The sequence below is a fragment of the Pelmatolapia mariae genome, linkage group LG3_W, assembly GCF_036321145.2.
Source record: "Pelmatolapia mariae isolate MD_Pm_ZW linkage group LG3_W, Pm_UMD_F_2, whole genome shotgun sequence".
NCBI classification, from domain to species: domain Eukaryota; kingdom Metazoa; phylum Chordata; class Actinopteri; order Cichliformes; family Cichlidae; genus Pelmatolapia; species Pelmatolapia mariae.
In genome coordinates this window covers 25,692,806-25,709,299 of record NC_086229.1, presented here as the reverse complement: position 1 = coordinate 25,709,299, position 16,494 = coordinate 25,692,806, and the positions used below count along the sequence as shown (strand labels likewise).

Genomic DNA, 16,494 nt, shown 5'->3' with positions numbered 1-16,494 from the left:
AATACTCCTGTTAGAAATGTACTAGTTTAAAATGAAAATTTATTTTCTCTTGTGTTTGTTTCAAGCTGCTTCCTGTTGGCTGTTTGGAGTTTCCATTTTCTAAACTATAACATTTTGAACCTTCTTCAGCTCTGGACTGATTATGAAACACTGAATGATTTCAAGCACAGACTTTGTCTAATAAACTTACAACTTTAATTCTTTACACAGATTGGTGAGCTGTGGTCTGTCAGAGATCAGCTGTGATTATCTGGCAGCAGCTCTGAAGTCCAACCCCTCCTATCTGAGAGAGCTGGACCTGAGGTTGAACAAAAAGCTGCAGGATTCAAGAGTGAAGCAGCTGTGTGGTTTTCTGGAGAGTCCAGGATGTGGACTTGAAACTCTGAGGTCAGTCACCATGTTCTAGTTGTGCTGAGATGAATATGGTGTGAAAGTTGTGCTGACACTAAACTGCCGACATAAGACTGATATTATACTGATCCATACTGAGGATCTTCTGGTAAAGACTGTTTTCTTCTTCGCTGGTTTAGTCTATTGACTGTAGCAGAAAAATGTTCACATTACAACCCTTCAAAGAAGAAGAAAAAGTCTGTTTTCTTCTTTTCTGAGTTAGTCCATTGAGTATAGCAGAAGAATGTTCACATTTCAAGCACTTATACTCTCCACAGGGCGCCAACCAGCCTACATTCCTAATTCAGAATGAGGGGACCCTGATTAACTGTGTACCGTTCTTCCTCACAGTTCTAAGTATCAGACACAACAATGAATAATCCACAGTGGACTTTCCCTAGCAGGTCAAAGGTCACGACACACAGCAATCTGTGAAAGTGAAAGAGATTGGACCAGGAATCACTGCACATTTGCAAACTGACACTGCTGCATGGCATGCTGGGCAATAGTTAGTAATGTTAAACTGGTCTCTGCTGAAGTTTGTGTTGATTATAAATTGGAGACAAGGAGCTAACTAATGTGCAATCAAAATTAGTCTATGAGTCGGGTTTCCTTCTATACTCCTCAGTAGGGATGGGTATCGTTTAGGTTTTATCCGATACCGGTGCCAAATCGGTACTTTTGAAACGGTGCCGGTGCTTAAACGGTGCTCGAACCGGTGCTTAAAGAATGGAGAACACAAACTTCGTCCAAAAGCCTCTCATGTTTTTATTTTTAGCAGTCTCTTTTTTTCTGCAAAATGATAAGAACCGTAATAACATATAAACATCATCTGTTCAAAGATTTATGTTTTTAAAGTGAAACAGTGAAAAATTACAGCACTGTCAATACATGAATATCCAGACGTTGTACAAAAATGTCCAATTCTTGCACACAATTGGACACCACGCCAGTTGATTTTTTTAGGTATTTAAGAGCAGTCATTAATTAATTTTATTAACATGCCTAAAAATGCTTTCTTTTAAAAATGAAGAATTAACCACACGCTTAATTGGCCTCTGGCCCTTTAAACTCTGAGGGGCTGTAACTTTGGTTTCTTTTGGTCACTTTGCATGATTGACACCTCTTTTTAAGTGTTTGAGCCAATAGAGTCACAGTAACGATGCCACGCTCACTACTTCAACCAATCAGACGTTGTAATGCCAAAACCCACGTGGGCCCAAATTTACTGCATGTGACGTCTGTCCAGTCACGTGTCTATAGGTGGGTCTAAAATGGAGGTGGTTGACGGAAAACGGCTCTGATGCGGCTAGGTAGGCGTGGTAACTACCGGCAATCACGTGGTTACCGGCTACCGGCGAAAATAACGGAGGAAATCTGGACGGTAAGCCAATTTCTGTCTTAGCGCATTTGCGCCGCTGTGTGTTTTTGCGGTCTTCTTTTGCAGCTAATTCAGTGAATTTTGGTCAGAGTGTGGCGAAACTTGGTGTTTGGAATTGGTGAAAGCTCTGGAAGATAACCAGCCTTTCTTTAGCCGGTTACATGAAGTCTGAAGAATTTCTGGTTCGCCTTGTTTGTTTAGCGGACTTGTGTGCATTTACATAACTGCTCGTTTAATCATGGCTTATTTTCGTTGAGTTTGGTGGTTGTAGAAATGGTTTATATGACATTTTAGTTGAGATTCAGAGGTTTCTGTGGATACCACACATGTCTGGACTTATATTTCTCACCCCGTGTTATAACCAATTAAACGGATCTCCTCCTTTTTGCTGTACCGGGGGCGTGGGGCTTAAAGCACTTGTTGCAGGCTGCTGAGTTTGCATCTTTTGCTGTGAAGTACAGCCAGACTTTTGACCGCTTCACCTTGGGCATTTTTAATCTGTAGCTCTGCTCTAAAAGAACGTACGTACCTGGGCCCGCCTACTATCCTTGTAAAGGTAAAATGATTGGCTAGAATCCAAAGCATATGACATCTCAAGAAAAAAAAAAAAGCACCGAAATAAAGCACCGAAACGTGCGCTGCTTTTCGGTCTGGTTACTACTGTTTATGTCAGAACCGGTGCCATCACGGCACCGGACACCGGTACCCATCCCTACTCCTCAGTGTGTTGAGGAAGCTGCCACCACTGCTCTGTGAAATAAATATAGTTATCATTGGATCCCAAGGCTGTTCAACAACAGCAGGTTAACCTTCAGCAGATGGTTCAGCATGTCTCAGGGTAATTGTGTGATCACAGTCCACTACCTCTAGCTGGTATGTTATTTACCAAATTGTTACGACCCCTTCTGCTAGGCGACAGGAGGAGAGTAACATACACAAGACCCACATGAAAACTGAGTATAGTAAAAGGTTTTATTGCAAACTGTAAACAGAAAACTGACAGGGCTGTTCATCAGACCACTGAGCAAACAATTAACAGAAAAAAAAGTCAAGATTAAAAGCTAAGGGTTAACTAAGGCAGACTGGCATCACAAAGCTCTACTAAAACCAAGTTCAGCAGTATACCGAGTTTAACAGACAAAATGCAACACTGAAAACAGGTTTAGCAAACAAAGTTCAAAAGCAAGGCTGAAAGAAGAGGAGGACACTGCATGTTCATTTCTGAGCAGCAGTCCCCATAGTGCTTATTCTTCTTCTTCCTCCAGTTTAACAGCAGCTTGCATCCATCGAAGATGCATTACTGCCACCCTCTGGTGTTACCTAGACTGTACTTAGCTCTTTAAATCCTCTTAAACAATCCTGTTCTTCTCAGAAACTGAAGAACCACTCCTTTCCTTTCATGACATCCTAGCAAGTCAACCACTTTTTCAAACCCAAGTTCCCCCCTAATACCCAATTCTACCCTGATCATTCTCCTGTGGTTACCATACCTTCTGCAGTTAATAAATACATGCTCAATTGTTTCCATAACACCACACCAATTACATAGCCCTGTTAAATGTTTCCCCATTCTAAAAAGAGTGTGATTCAGGTAACAATGCCCTGTTCTTATTCTACACATAACAATCTCCTGCCGCCTGTCCATTCCTTTATTTCTTCTACTGTATTTTGTACTATGCAACTGTCTCCCTCTAGTTTCATTATCCCACACCATTTTCCATAACTTCTTACTTTCACTCCAAACAATATACCTTCCCTCAGATTTAGATAATGGTATCTGTACCTCTATGTCTACTCGTTTAACAACTTCCTTAGCCATTCTATCTGCTCTTTCATTCCCCATAATGCCTATATGAGCTGGTGTCCACATTATTACTTCACGTTTGCCCTGTTCACACACTCTGTGGTTAGAACACATAATATAACTTCATACAGAATGGTCTGATTACTACTTGTATTACCATTTTCTATACTTAACACAGCTCACAATGAATCAGTGCATATTATTACTTTTGGAACTCTGCTGTCTTCCACCCATTCTAATGCCATCAATATGGCATAAAGCTCTACTGCTTAAACACTCAAAAAGTTTGATGTTCTTTTCCCAAACTTGATATTTAATTCCGGAACTACCACTGCCAAACCAGTTGCTACACTATCTGGATCTCTCGATCCATCTGTGTACACCTGCACATAGCTACTGTACTTGCCCTCCAATCTACTATAAGATTCTTGACAAAGATCTGTTGTGATGTCCCTCTTTTTAATATCCATTAACGTTCTATCCACTTTAATGAAATCCCATGCCCAAGTGGGCCTTATAGGCCACAACACTGTCTAGCTGAATTCCTTGACCTTAACTGCTCTTGCCCTCTCATCCCCAACCCATCCAAAGCTGTTTTTAAATTCCTTACCTCTCTCCCAAAAAAATTCAACACCTTCTTAACAGGATGATTGTTGTTGTGACCATTCAAATTAACCCAACAATTAGCCATCAACTGCTACCTTCTAATATGCAGAGGCATTTCTCCAGCTTCCACCTGAAGAGCACATACTGGCATTGTCTTAACCGCCCCTAAACAAATCCTCAGCACATGAGCTTGGATAACATCCAGTTTCTTTAACTAAGTTTTAGCCACTGCCCCTATTTATCTAATTGGAGTGTCATGGGATCTTCAGGCACCCAATCATCCGCATGGTCTGGCACACTTCAATCTGCATAAAAGAGGGCTCGCATGGGTCTCCCAGTAACCAATCATCCACAAGTCTCAGCACACTTTGATTTGCATGAACCAAAAAATAAAAGCAGTCTCACTCCATCCAAGGGCCAGGGCCATAACACCAATTAAGAGTCATTAGTATTTATCTGGAACTAACTCTCTGTGCCTACTCTCTAATTGGAGTCCCTGTCTTTGAAAGAGCTATCAAATCATCCCAAAGATATTCAGTCTAAAAAATAAGCGGGATTATTATTATGAACTGAACATTATTCATATATGAACAGAATTCAGTCAACCTGTTTGGTGATTGGACTCTAATAGCCAATGATGGCTGAATGGATTCCCAGCAGTGATAGGGATTAGGCATTAGGGATTAGTCTAGACCAGGGGTGCCGAACTCCAGGCCAGGAGGGCCGGTGTCCTGCATGTTTTAGATATCACCCTGTGTCAGCACACCTGTTCATTAACACGCCTCTGCAGAACTTCAAGACATGCTGAGGATGTCATTTAGCCATTTGAATCAGCTGTGTTGGAAAAAGAACACATCTAAAACCTGCAGAACACCGGCCCTCCTGGCCTGGAGTTCGGCACCCCTGGTTTAGATGCTGGTGATGAAAATGAAGATGGAGGCTTGGATGGGGCCTGAGTAAGGCTGCATCCGAGTACAAAACTGAGGTTATTGTACTTGGCCCTGAAAAATCTTAGAAATATGGTATCTAACCAGATTCTTACTCTGGATGGCATTACCTTGGCCCCTACTAACACTGTGAGAAACCTTGGAGTCATAAACAGCATATGTCCTTCAATGCACATATTAAACACATATGTAAGACTGCTTTCTTCCATTTGCACAATATCTCTGAAATTTGAAATATCCTGTCTGAGAGTGACATAGTGATGCACGAATCATGAACAAATCGTTCACTACTTGAGAATCACTTTATAGACTCTTGAATCATGATTCACAAGCCCAACTGACTCACTGACTCATCCCTGTTGCTGTTAGCAAACCAATTTCATTAGTAGAAATATATCTAGCTTATAATTAAAATTGTGGGGAAAAAAACAACAGTCAGTTTCTTAACAAAAACATTTCTGCTCTGAACTGGAAGAAAAAATCCTGAGTAGAAGCTCACATCAAGACAATAGCTCCTCGGTTCACAGCAGCATCGCTCTGCTAATATGCTAACAGCACATTTTAGCTACTCACCCCCTCCCTTCCTGTGCTGAATCATAGCATGAACAAATCACTGAGGACTCACTCACCACCTCCCTCCTGTGCTGAATCGTAGCATAAACGAATGGGAGGCAGAGCCTTCAGTTTTCAGAGCTCTCATCTATTGAATCAGCTTCCAGTTGGATACAGGAGACGGACATTATAGCTAATTTTAAGATTAGGCATTTTGCAAAAGCATTTAAGTTAGGGCTGGACCAAGTGACTCTGAATCTTCCCTTAGTTATGCTGCAATACTGGTCATTCTCAAAAAATTAGCATGTTGTGGTAAAGTCCATTATTTCCTGTAATGTAGTGATAAACATCAGACTTTCATATATTTTAGATTCATTACACACAACTGAAGTAGTTCAAGCATTTAATTGTTTTAATATTGATGATTTTGGCATACATAACTCATGAAAACCTAAAATTCCTATCTCAAAACATTAGCATATCATGAAAAGGTTCTCTAAACGAGCTATTAACCTAACCATCTGAATCAATGAATTAACTCTAAACACTTGCAAAAGATTCCTGAGGCTTTTAAAAACTCCCAGCCTGGTTCATTGCTCAAAACCGCGATCATGGGTAAGACTGCCGACCTGACTGCTGTCCAGAAGGCCATCATTGACACCCTCAAGCAAGAGGGTAAGACACAGAAAGAAATTCCTGAAAGAATAGGCTGTTCCCAGTGCTGTATCAAGGCACCTCAGTGGGAAGTCCGTGGGAAGGAAAAAGTGTGGCAGAAAACGCTGCACAACGAGAAGAGGTGACCGGACCCTGAGGAAGATTGTGGAGAAGAACCGATTCCAGACCTTGGGGGACCTGCAGAAGAAGTGGACTGAGTCTGGAGTAGAAACATCCAGAGCCACCGTGTACAGGCGTGTGCAGGAAATGGGCTACAGGTGCCACATTCCTCAGGTCAAGCCACTTTTGAACCAGAAACAGCGGCAGAAGCGCCTGACCTGGGCTACAGAGAAGTAGCACTGGACTGTTGCTCAGTGGTCCGAAGTACTTTTTTCGGATGAAAGCAACTTTTGCATGTCATTCGGAAATCAAGGTGCCAGAGTCTGGAGGAAGACTGGGGAGAGGGAAATGCCAAAATGCCTGAAATCCAGTGTCAAGTACCCACAGTCAGTGATGGTCTGGGGTGCCATGTCAGCTGCTGGTGTTGGTCCACTGTGTTTTATCAAGGGCAGGGTCAATGCAGCTAGCTATCAGGAGATTTTGGAGCACTTCATGCTTCCATCTGCTGAAAAGCTTTATGGAGATGAAGATTTGATTTTTCAGCACGACCTGGCACCTGCTCACAGTGCCACAACCACTGGTAAATGGTTTACTGACCATGGTATTACTGTGCTCAATTGGCCTGCCAACTCTCCTGACCTGAACCCCATAGAGAATCTGTGGGATATTGTGAAGAGAAAGTTGAGAGACGCAAGACCAACACTCTGGATGAGCTTAAGGCCGCTATCGAAGCATCCTGGGCCTCCATAACACCTCAGCAGTGCCACAGGCTGATTGCCTCCATGCCATGCCGCATTGAAGCAGTCATTTCTGCAAAAGGATTCCCGACCAAGTATTGAGTGCATAATTATTTGAAAGTTGACTTTTTTTGTATTAAAAACACTTTTCTTTTATTGGTCGAATGAAATATACTAATTTTTTTAGATAGGAATTTTGGGTTTTCATGAGTTATGTATGCCAAAATCATCAATATTAAAACAATGAAAGGCTTGAACTACTTCAGTTGCGTGTAATGAATATAAAATATATGAAAGTCTGATGTTTATCAGTACATTACAGGAAATAATGAACTTTATCACAATATGCTAATTTTTTGAGAATGACCTGTAGGTGTAGGCTGCTGGGAGATTCACATGATGCGCTTTTTCTTCTTCAGTCACCTTTCTCACTCACAATTTGTTAATAGACCTCTCTGCAGGGAATCATACTTGTTATTATTCCACCAAATGTCGTTTGTCCGGTCTTCCTTCTTTTACACCAGCTGGTCACGGTAGATGGCCGCCCCTCCATGACCCTGGTTCTGCTGGAGATTTCTAGCTGTTAAAAGGGAGTTTTTCCTTCTTGCTGGCGCCAAAGTACTTGCTCATAGGAGGTCATGCGACTGTTTTTCTGTTTATGTATTATTTTAGGGTCTACCTTATAAAATAAAGTGTCCTGAGCTGACGGTTGTTGTGATTTGGCACTTAATAAATACAAATGAATTAAAATGAATTATGAAACGCTGAATGATTTCAAGCACACACTTTTTCTAATTAACTTACAGCTTTCATTCTTTATACAGATTGGGGAGTTGTGGTTTGTCAAATATCAGCTGTGATTATCTGGCAGCAGCTCTGAAGTCCAACCCCTCCCATCTAAGACAGCTGGACCTGAGCAACAACAACCTGCAGGATTCAGGAGTGGAACAGCTTTGTGGTTTTCTGGAGAGTCCAGGATGTGGACTTGAAACGCTGAGGTCAGTCTCCATGTTTTAGTTGTGGTGAGATGAATATGATGTGGAAGTTGTGCTGACACTGAACTGCAGACATAAGGCTGATATTATACTGATTCACACTGATGAACGTCATGGTGAAGACTGTTTTCTTCTTCGCTGGTTTAGTCTATTGACTGCAGCAGAAGAATGTTCACATTACAACCCTTCAAAGAAGAAGAAAAATCCTCCACTGGATACTTCGCTGTAAAACTCTACCACTCTCCATTCCACCTTAATGTTTGGGGGAATGGCACTGACACTGAAATAAAAACCAAAATGGACATTTGCTTTACAAACAGCAGTCCAACATAAAACATACACACATCATACAAAACACAGTTCGACATCCAAATCTCCTACACTGCCAGCATGAATCATTGGAAAAGGGAAGGAGTAACACTCTAATATTCAGGGTTAGAAAGAGTTTCATAAAACAAACTGTGAATATCAAAGCTGCATTCGATAGCTTACATGAATGAATGAGTGGACAAAAGTGAACAGAGATCATTTTCCTAACCTACAACCTTCTGGTTTCTTTCTTTGAAATTCTTAGGTGTTATGGTCCTGGGTCGGTGACCAATGTTCCTTCTAAGCTGCGTGCGATTCACATGCGTATATACGCAGCTAATCAACATGGTTGACAGGCTATGACAGCGTCCTTATGTGCCGGTGTTTTAGCTAGCAAAGCGGCGTGACTGATGTGGAGTGAAGCCACGTTAATGACAACGTGTACAACCATTGGAGATGTGAGCAGGACAGACGGAACAATTGATGGAAAAAGTGTGGACTTTATACCAGTTTTTAAATTGTGTTGATAGGGGGAAGTTTTAGGAGTGACGGCGGTGTTTTGAGATGTGAGAGATTTAGCACAAATCTTGTGTAGTTAGTGTGTAGTGTAGTCAATAGTTTTGTTGTGTGTGTCAGAACAATGAGGCGACTACTGAATGTTACAGGTGTTACAGGAGTGATACATCTCCTGCTGTCAGGCCTGCAGGTATCAGGCTGTTGTTCTTCTTTATCTCATAGTGGACAGAAATTATTTTTTGGAGTGGCACAATTTGTGTGGCATCAAATTTGATGCAGAACAGCTGATTGTTCTGTAAATAGTTTGAAATGTTTATTTAAAAAACTGCCTTGGTTGCATTTTCAGGTAAACAGCTGCAAAAAACGTTGTTGTTTGCATAACTCAGTTACTTTTTTGAAGAAGTAACGATATAATTAATTGCCCAACATTGGTCATTATATAAAGATAAAAAGAACACAAAAGCAAAGCCACATCTCTTGGGGCACGTAACAACTATATTTTGCAGACAGAGAGTTACAGGACTCTCTCCCAGACCACAGACTCTTACTCATAATACAAGTCAGAGCTTTATTTAAAAAAGTAAACAAAGTTGTGTTTTCAAAATTGGAGTTCAAGTTATTTTTACTTCCAATAGTGTTAACACACAGTTCATGAACAAGATTTTTTTTTAATTTTCATTTTAAGTGGGATAAAGCAGTTAATTAAAAGTAGTCTAACATAAATGTAATTGCTGTAATTTGATTATTTTAATAAACCATGTAACTTGGATGGATTCGATGCTGGCGTGACCACAGTGCACACGTCTGATGTCGCTCACAGTGGTAAAAGGGATCGCTCAGGGAGTTTGTGTGTTCACTCAGACACATGAAAAATTAGAGGGAACATTGTTGGTGACCCAGTGTTTTGTATTTTTACTTTTGATTTCATCATGGATTGTGACTATTGTTTTTTTTCTCTCCTAGTGTTTCTAGCTCCCTAGTTTTGTTGTACTTCCTGAGTTCAGATTTTCAGGTTTTGTTATTTGGCTTCCCAGTGTAAATTCTGTGCTCCCTCTGTTCTGTGTTTTTCTTGCCTGTGTGTGTGTGTATATATATATGTATATATATATATATATATATATATATATATATACATGTATATATATGTGTATATATGTATATATATATATATATATATATATATATATATATATATATATATATATATATATATATATACAGGGATACACAGGCAAGAAAAATGTTATATGTATGTATGTATATGTACGAAGCCCAACTATCATCTTTTACAGTCCCGTGGTCTCAGCCTCAGATACTCAACTAATCAAAGTGATGTCATGACAAAAATGAATAACCAACAAAACATTTTTTCTCCTTCATTTCTGTCACACAAAGCTGTATGTAACGTTTCTCGCGGTTAGTATCATAGTTGCTAGGCAACCTGAACAGCGCGACGAAGGCTAGACCGTCCCATTTCACAAGCCTCTCACTTCCGCACTTCTCTTACTTATAGTACACACCGTGCGTAGTGCGCGTACTTCAAGCGTGCGGTCTCTTAATTGGGACACAGCCATAGTGTGTGTTCTCTCATGTTCATCACTAGTCCGTCTGTGTTTCTTCCCTGCGCTTTCTATCGGAGTCTTCCGTTCAGCTTAGTTTTGTTAGTCATTCCCAGTTTAGGTCACCTTTAGGTTTTGTTTTGCTTGCTCTGTTTCTGTTTGTGCCACCACAGTGTAAATAAACCTCGCTCACATCCAAGCCTGTGCCAGCGTCTGGGTCCTCTCTCACACTCACCACACGTCTGCCACCTTTCCAAGACAGCGTCGAGTGTCTTTTAATCTGCTCCTCCTCTGCTTTAGGACCTGGTTTTAGCTATTTTATCTCTCTTTGAACAAGTTTATATGGCTCAGTATTTTTCTTATCTCCCTATAACAAGAAAGCTTCATTAATGGAGCGACAACACATCCAATACTTAGTTTGTCATGTTGAACAAACTGGAAGAAATTATTCAAGGACTTAGTCACAGAGCAGAGATTCAGATCTCCAAAATCAAACTGGCTCCATCAGGGCATGTAGTTAGTCTGAACATTCTGCAGAGTTTCCTGTTTGAACCGACTTCGTGTTAGCCTCAGCTGTTTGGAGTTTCCATTTGCTAAACTTCTACATTCTGAACCTTCTCAGCTCTGAACAGGTTATGAAACACTGAATGATTTCAAGCACACACTTGTCTAATAAAAGTATATCTTTAATTCTTTATACAGATTGTGGCGCTGTGGTTTGTCAGAGATCAGCTGTGATTATCTGGCAGCATCGCTGAAGTCCAACCCCTCCTATCTGAGAGAGCTGGACCTGAGTAACAACAACCTGCAGGATTCAGGAGTGAAGCAGCTGTGTGGTTTTCTGAAGAGTCTGGGATGTGGACTTGAAACTCTGAGGTCAGTCACCATGTTTTAGTTGTGCTGAGATGAATATGAAGTAAAAGTTTTGCTGACTGCAGACATAAGGCTGATATTATATTGATTCACACTGAGGATCTTCTTTTCTGCTATCTACTTCTCTGGGTTAGTCCATTGACTGTAGCAGAAGAATGTTCACATTCCAAGCAGTGATACTCGACATGCCAACCGGGCTACCAAGCTTTCCTAGTTCAGATTAACTGGGAACTGTTCTTCCTCACAGTTCTAAGTATCAGACACAACAATGAATATTCCGCAGTTTACTTTCTTAAGCAGGTCAAAAGTCACGGCACACAGCAATTTAGTATAGAATAAATAATAGAATAAAATTAGGTATTGCACAGTGGTGGTGGTGGTGGTGTGTAGTCTGTTAATGGAGTGCATGTGAGAGTTCAGATTTTTTGTGGCTTTTGGGAAGAAACTATTTTTGAGTCTGTCTGTCTATGTGCTCATGCATCTGTAGCCAGGTTGAACAGGTCAGAACCAGGGTGATGCACTTCCTGAGAACCCTCAGCCGACTTTACAACTTTTAAAAGTGGAGCCATGTGGTTCCTTGAATAAAAAAACACTACTTTTTTAAGTCTTGTTCGTGTTTTTATGATAAATGCAAAACGTTAATGTGAAAAACTCAGTTTTTTCTCATGTGTTTATTTGAAGCTGCTTCCTGTTGGCTTCAGCTGTTTGCAATTTCCATTTTCTAAGCTTCTACATTCTGAATCTTCTTCAGCTCTGAACAGATTATGAAACACTGAATCATTCCAAGAACACACTTTGTCTAATATGCTTACATCTTTCATTCTTTATACAGATTGAAGGACTGTGGTTTGTCAGAGATCAGCTGTGATTATCTGGTAGCAGCGCTGAAGTCCAACCCTTCCCATCTTAGAGAGCTGGACATGAGTGGAAACTACAACCTGCAGAAACCAGATGTGAAGCAGCTGTGTGAGCTTAAGGAGAGTCCAGACTGCAGACTGGAGGTGCTGTGGTCAGTAGAGTGTTGGATTGAGTTTGTGGTGCTTCTGCAGTATTGTACTAAACACAGTCAGCATTAAACAAAGATCCAGTTTTTTTCTGTAAAGCTGCAGCTTCTCAGTGAAGCTGTGAGAGGAGAATGGTGACAAGCTTCAGGATTGGACACAAACACTTCCTGTTTCCACCTGACCTTCCTACCTTTATGGTCACCATAGTAACAACTCACATGCTCTGATCAAACACTGTCAACAGCCAATCAGCTCTCTGAAAAAAACAGCATGCAGACCAATGACTGCATTCATTTCCAAGTTTAAAGCAGTGAAGAACACAATCTGTAGGTGATGAAGAATTTAGTGAGACCAGATGTTTGGATGGAATTCCTTCAGTGAACAGCAGGAGCCATTACATCTGGATTGTTGGGGTTGTCTTGGGGTTCCTAAAGAGCTCAGAGTGGACAAACCAAGGTTATTCTAATGAATGAAAGTCCAAACGAAGACTAGGGGTGAAAAACATTTTCATGAACTTAAACACTTGTTTATATCCTCTGCTTTTCCTTCTTCTCTCTGCAGGTGGAGGTCATGGTAAACAGGACAGTGTGTGTGCTGAGAGAGGATGAGCTGTGTCCTGGTGATGAGAGGATGAAGCAGCAGTGTAGAGACACTTTTGTGTAGAGACGCTCTGACTGGGCTACGTTACTGGGAGGTGGGGTGGAGAGGAGAGCTTCATCCAGCAGTGACTAACAGAGGATTGTAAAGAAGTGCAGATGATTGTCAGTGCTGCAGACCGATGTGTGTTGTGTTGTGTATCTTTTTTGTGGTGAATTTCCACAACGTGGTTGGCTCGCTATGTGTCATGACCATAATCTCATCCTGGTCCTGGTGCGTTCCTATCCTTTCCAAAAAAACCTGACCTATAGCCCAGGTCATATAATTTACATTATATTCAGTCTATTATCAAATGTATTATTTAAGGTTTAAATGAATACTTCAAATATTGCATCATCCTCATGTTTACATATTAAATCTTCTATGTTCTAAATCTAGTCTAAGGAGCTTGGAAAGAAAAGCGTCTGTACTCCTTTCTTTTAAAGAACTCCAGATGCTTTTCTTTCCAACCTCCTTAGACTACGATGACCTGCATGATTGAGAACCTTCACAGACATGTTCTAAATCTAGTTAACATTCAACCGTCACATTTATCAAACATGAGAACTAAACATTCACATAGTTACTCACATATTTAATGAAATACAGGACATGAAGAGGTTATCTGCATGTTATATATTTTAAAATGTTTCTGAAAATATATGAAATCATAATAAATGTATATCATTCAAAGTTTACACTGGGTAGCAAGTGCAAGTTAAACTGAAGCTACCTGTGTAGCAGCAGAAGCATTTTAGGAAAGTGACATTGCACTTTCTTTTTAGACATAAATGTCATGGTGGATGTTGAACTATCAGGGGAAAAGCTGTTAACCTCTTGAGCCCCAAGGGGTTTTCTGAGCTTCCTGCTCAAAAATGCAATGCCTCAATTAAATTGATTATTTCTCTGCAATTACAAACTCCGTCCTTACAATCTTGGTATCAAAATGAAGCTAACACTTGGGACATTTAATCAGAGGTGTAAATATTAAAGCGGATATTACTGTGTCAAAGTTACTGAGACTGGAACACAGAAAAAGGAAGTAGATTTTATTCTCGCCTAATTTTTTTCTTCTTTTGCAGCTAATTCGGTGAATTTTAGTCCGATCGTGGTCAAACTTTGTGTGTTTACGCAGTGATAGCCCTGGAAGCTAGCCAGCCTATTTATAACCGGTTACATGAAGTCTGAAGAATGTCTGGTTCTCGTTTGCATGTTAGCGGACTTCTGCGCATTTACGTAACTGCTCGTTTAATCGCGGCTTGTTTGCGGTGTGTTTGGTGGTTGTAGAAATGGTTTATATGCCATTGTAGCTGAGATTCTGAGGTTTCTGTGGATACCACACATGTCTGGAGTTATATTTCTCAACCGGCGTTATAACCGATTAAACGTGATCTCCTCCCTTTTGCCCCCGGTACCGGGGGCGTGGGGCTTAAGAGGTTAAAGTCATGATATTAGAGGAGATTTTTTCATCAGATTTGACAAAATATTCTGAACATTAACGTTTGTTGTCCTGTTGATTTTTTGAAATTTATGAAAATATACATTTACAGAGTGGTTTATTTGGCATCAGGAACACATGATCAGATTACAGAACTCATATGGAATCATGACACAAACATGGTGTCAGAGTTTTACCCTTGATACTGCTGTATAAACAGAAGGAACAAGGTCACAGAGCTCAAGTTTTCACTCGCGAGAGGGAAGCAGTTGTCTCCAACACACTTCAACTTGCTTTCCCCCTGCAGGTTGTTTTTATTGGATTTACAGCATGTAAAGATGAAATATTAAACCCATCACCATATCTGAACTAAATCAAAACAAATATCCTGCTACAGTTTAATGATGAACCAATACTGTTGAATATCTGCTGATACAAGCAGGAAACTCATGTTAAAAAACAATTAGCTTTCTAGCTAAGTGGGAACATTAACTGCCCAGGTGTGCTGCCATTTTGGAAATGATGTCATGGGTTCCCAGAGTCACTTACTTGTCACATGACTGCATCAGGATGTTCAGTAGATGTCACTTCTTCATTTCATTTCTCAGTGCTTAATGGGGCGTGGCACACGTGTCTCTGTGGGTTCTTATTGGTTAATAGTCAGACTTCAGACTGAACTGACCAACAACACAACACTTTGTGTGTTCACTTCAACTGGAGCAGCAAGTCATACTGTAGATGATGAAAGGTGATGTTCCAGGCATTGTGCTTTTTTTAGTTTGTAATATGTTGCTAATCAGTATCACTCTTCTCTTCTCAACAACTGCTCTGCTGACACACCCTGTTTTAACTATTTAGTGTTTTATTCATGTTATTTGCTTTGTAATCTTCTGTAGTTATTTAATGTTTTTACCTGAACTCTGTAGGGTAAAACAAAGGAAGCCAAACACGAATGGACTACATGCAGAGGACACGAGAGGGTGAACACTAAGGGGGGGAATTAACTGTAAGAAAACTGACAACAAGAAGCAAAACTATACACCCTAAAGAATACATAACATAAACCCTAACCCTTCACTACAAGCATGTCATACTGTGTATGGCTGTGTGTTGTTGCAGGAAACGTTCTGTTAGAATGATTTTTGCACAAGGAATACATTTGCTGTATTTGAATATTAAAATAGTGAACTTTCTAACTTTGTTCTCACCACAGGTTCACTCAGGGACAGACACCTGCTGATCTTTGAAACAATGACACAGTAAACCCTAAGAAACAGAGGTCATACAGACGTCATAAAGAAGTCATAGGGCATGAAATCTGCACAAGCTACTGAATAACTCAGAAATAAGCAAAGTAGAATCCATTTATTCTGAGATTAAATTAACTGAGAAATATACAGAGATTAAGAGATGGATGAGGGTGTTACATAGTCTTACTGACCACTCAAAGTACTTTAACTATTAGTCACATTTTTTCATGCTGTGCTTTTATTATTAAAAACAACTATTTGGTTTCAAAGTTTATTCAAACCCAGTGAATTCCATTAACAAAACTTCATAGCTTCTCTGTATTATTACTTCATATAGCCATCACCAGATTTTAACCACAACATCAATATAATAAAACTTACACATTGTATAGTTGTAAAGGTACAGGTGCATGCATACAACATTTTTTCGATAGAGAAATGAACTTTTTGTTTATGTGGGAAAATAAAAAATACACTAAATAAAACCTAAAACCTCACTATGAAAAACTACATCTCCCATAATCCCTCTAAGGAATCCTGTCACAGACATCGACTCTCCTCTTAGAGCCCCAGTTATTATATCCAATGATGTCATCAGTGACCCAGAACCAGAAGCCCAGAGTGCAGGTGTAGCGCAGCCCCAGCCAGACAAAAGGAGTGGAGGCGTTTTTGGCCTTTTCCTGGAGCCACGCCTGCTCTCGAAGGTTTGTAATGGAAACCAGG

General features: G+C 40.3%; 1 protein-coding gene across 1 annotated transcript in view; it reads left to right on the top strand.

The window, feature by feature from the left end:
- The window catches only part of LOC135932637 (NACHT, LRR and PYD domains-containing protein 14-like), a 42,575-nt gene extending 29,465 nt beyond the window's left edge, over positions 1-13,110 (top strand). Inside the window, exons 15-19 of the mRNA XM_065470137.1 lie at positions 211-387; positions 8,016-8,189; positions 11,273-11,446; positions 12,276-12,444; positions 13,009-13,110. Coding sequence (XP_065326209.1) covers positions 211-387; positions 8,016-8,189; positions 11,273-11,446; positions 12,276-12,444; positions 13,009-13,110 — 796 coding nt within the window. The remainder of the gene's footprint in view (positions 1-210; positions 388-8,015; positions 8,190-11,272; positions 11,447-12,275; positions 12,445-13,008) is intronic.
- The last annotated feature ends 3,384 nt before the right edge of the window (positions 13,111-16,494 follow it).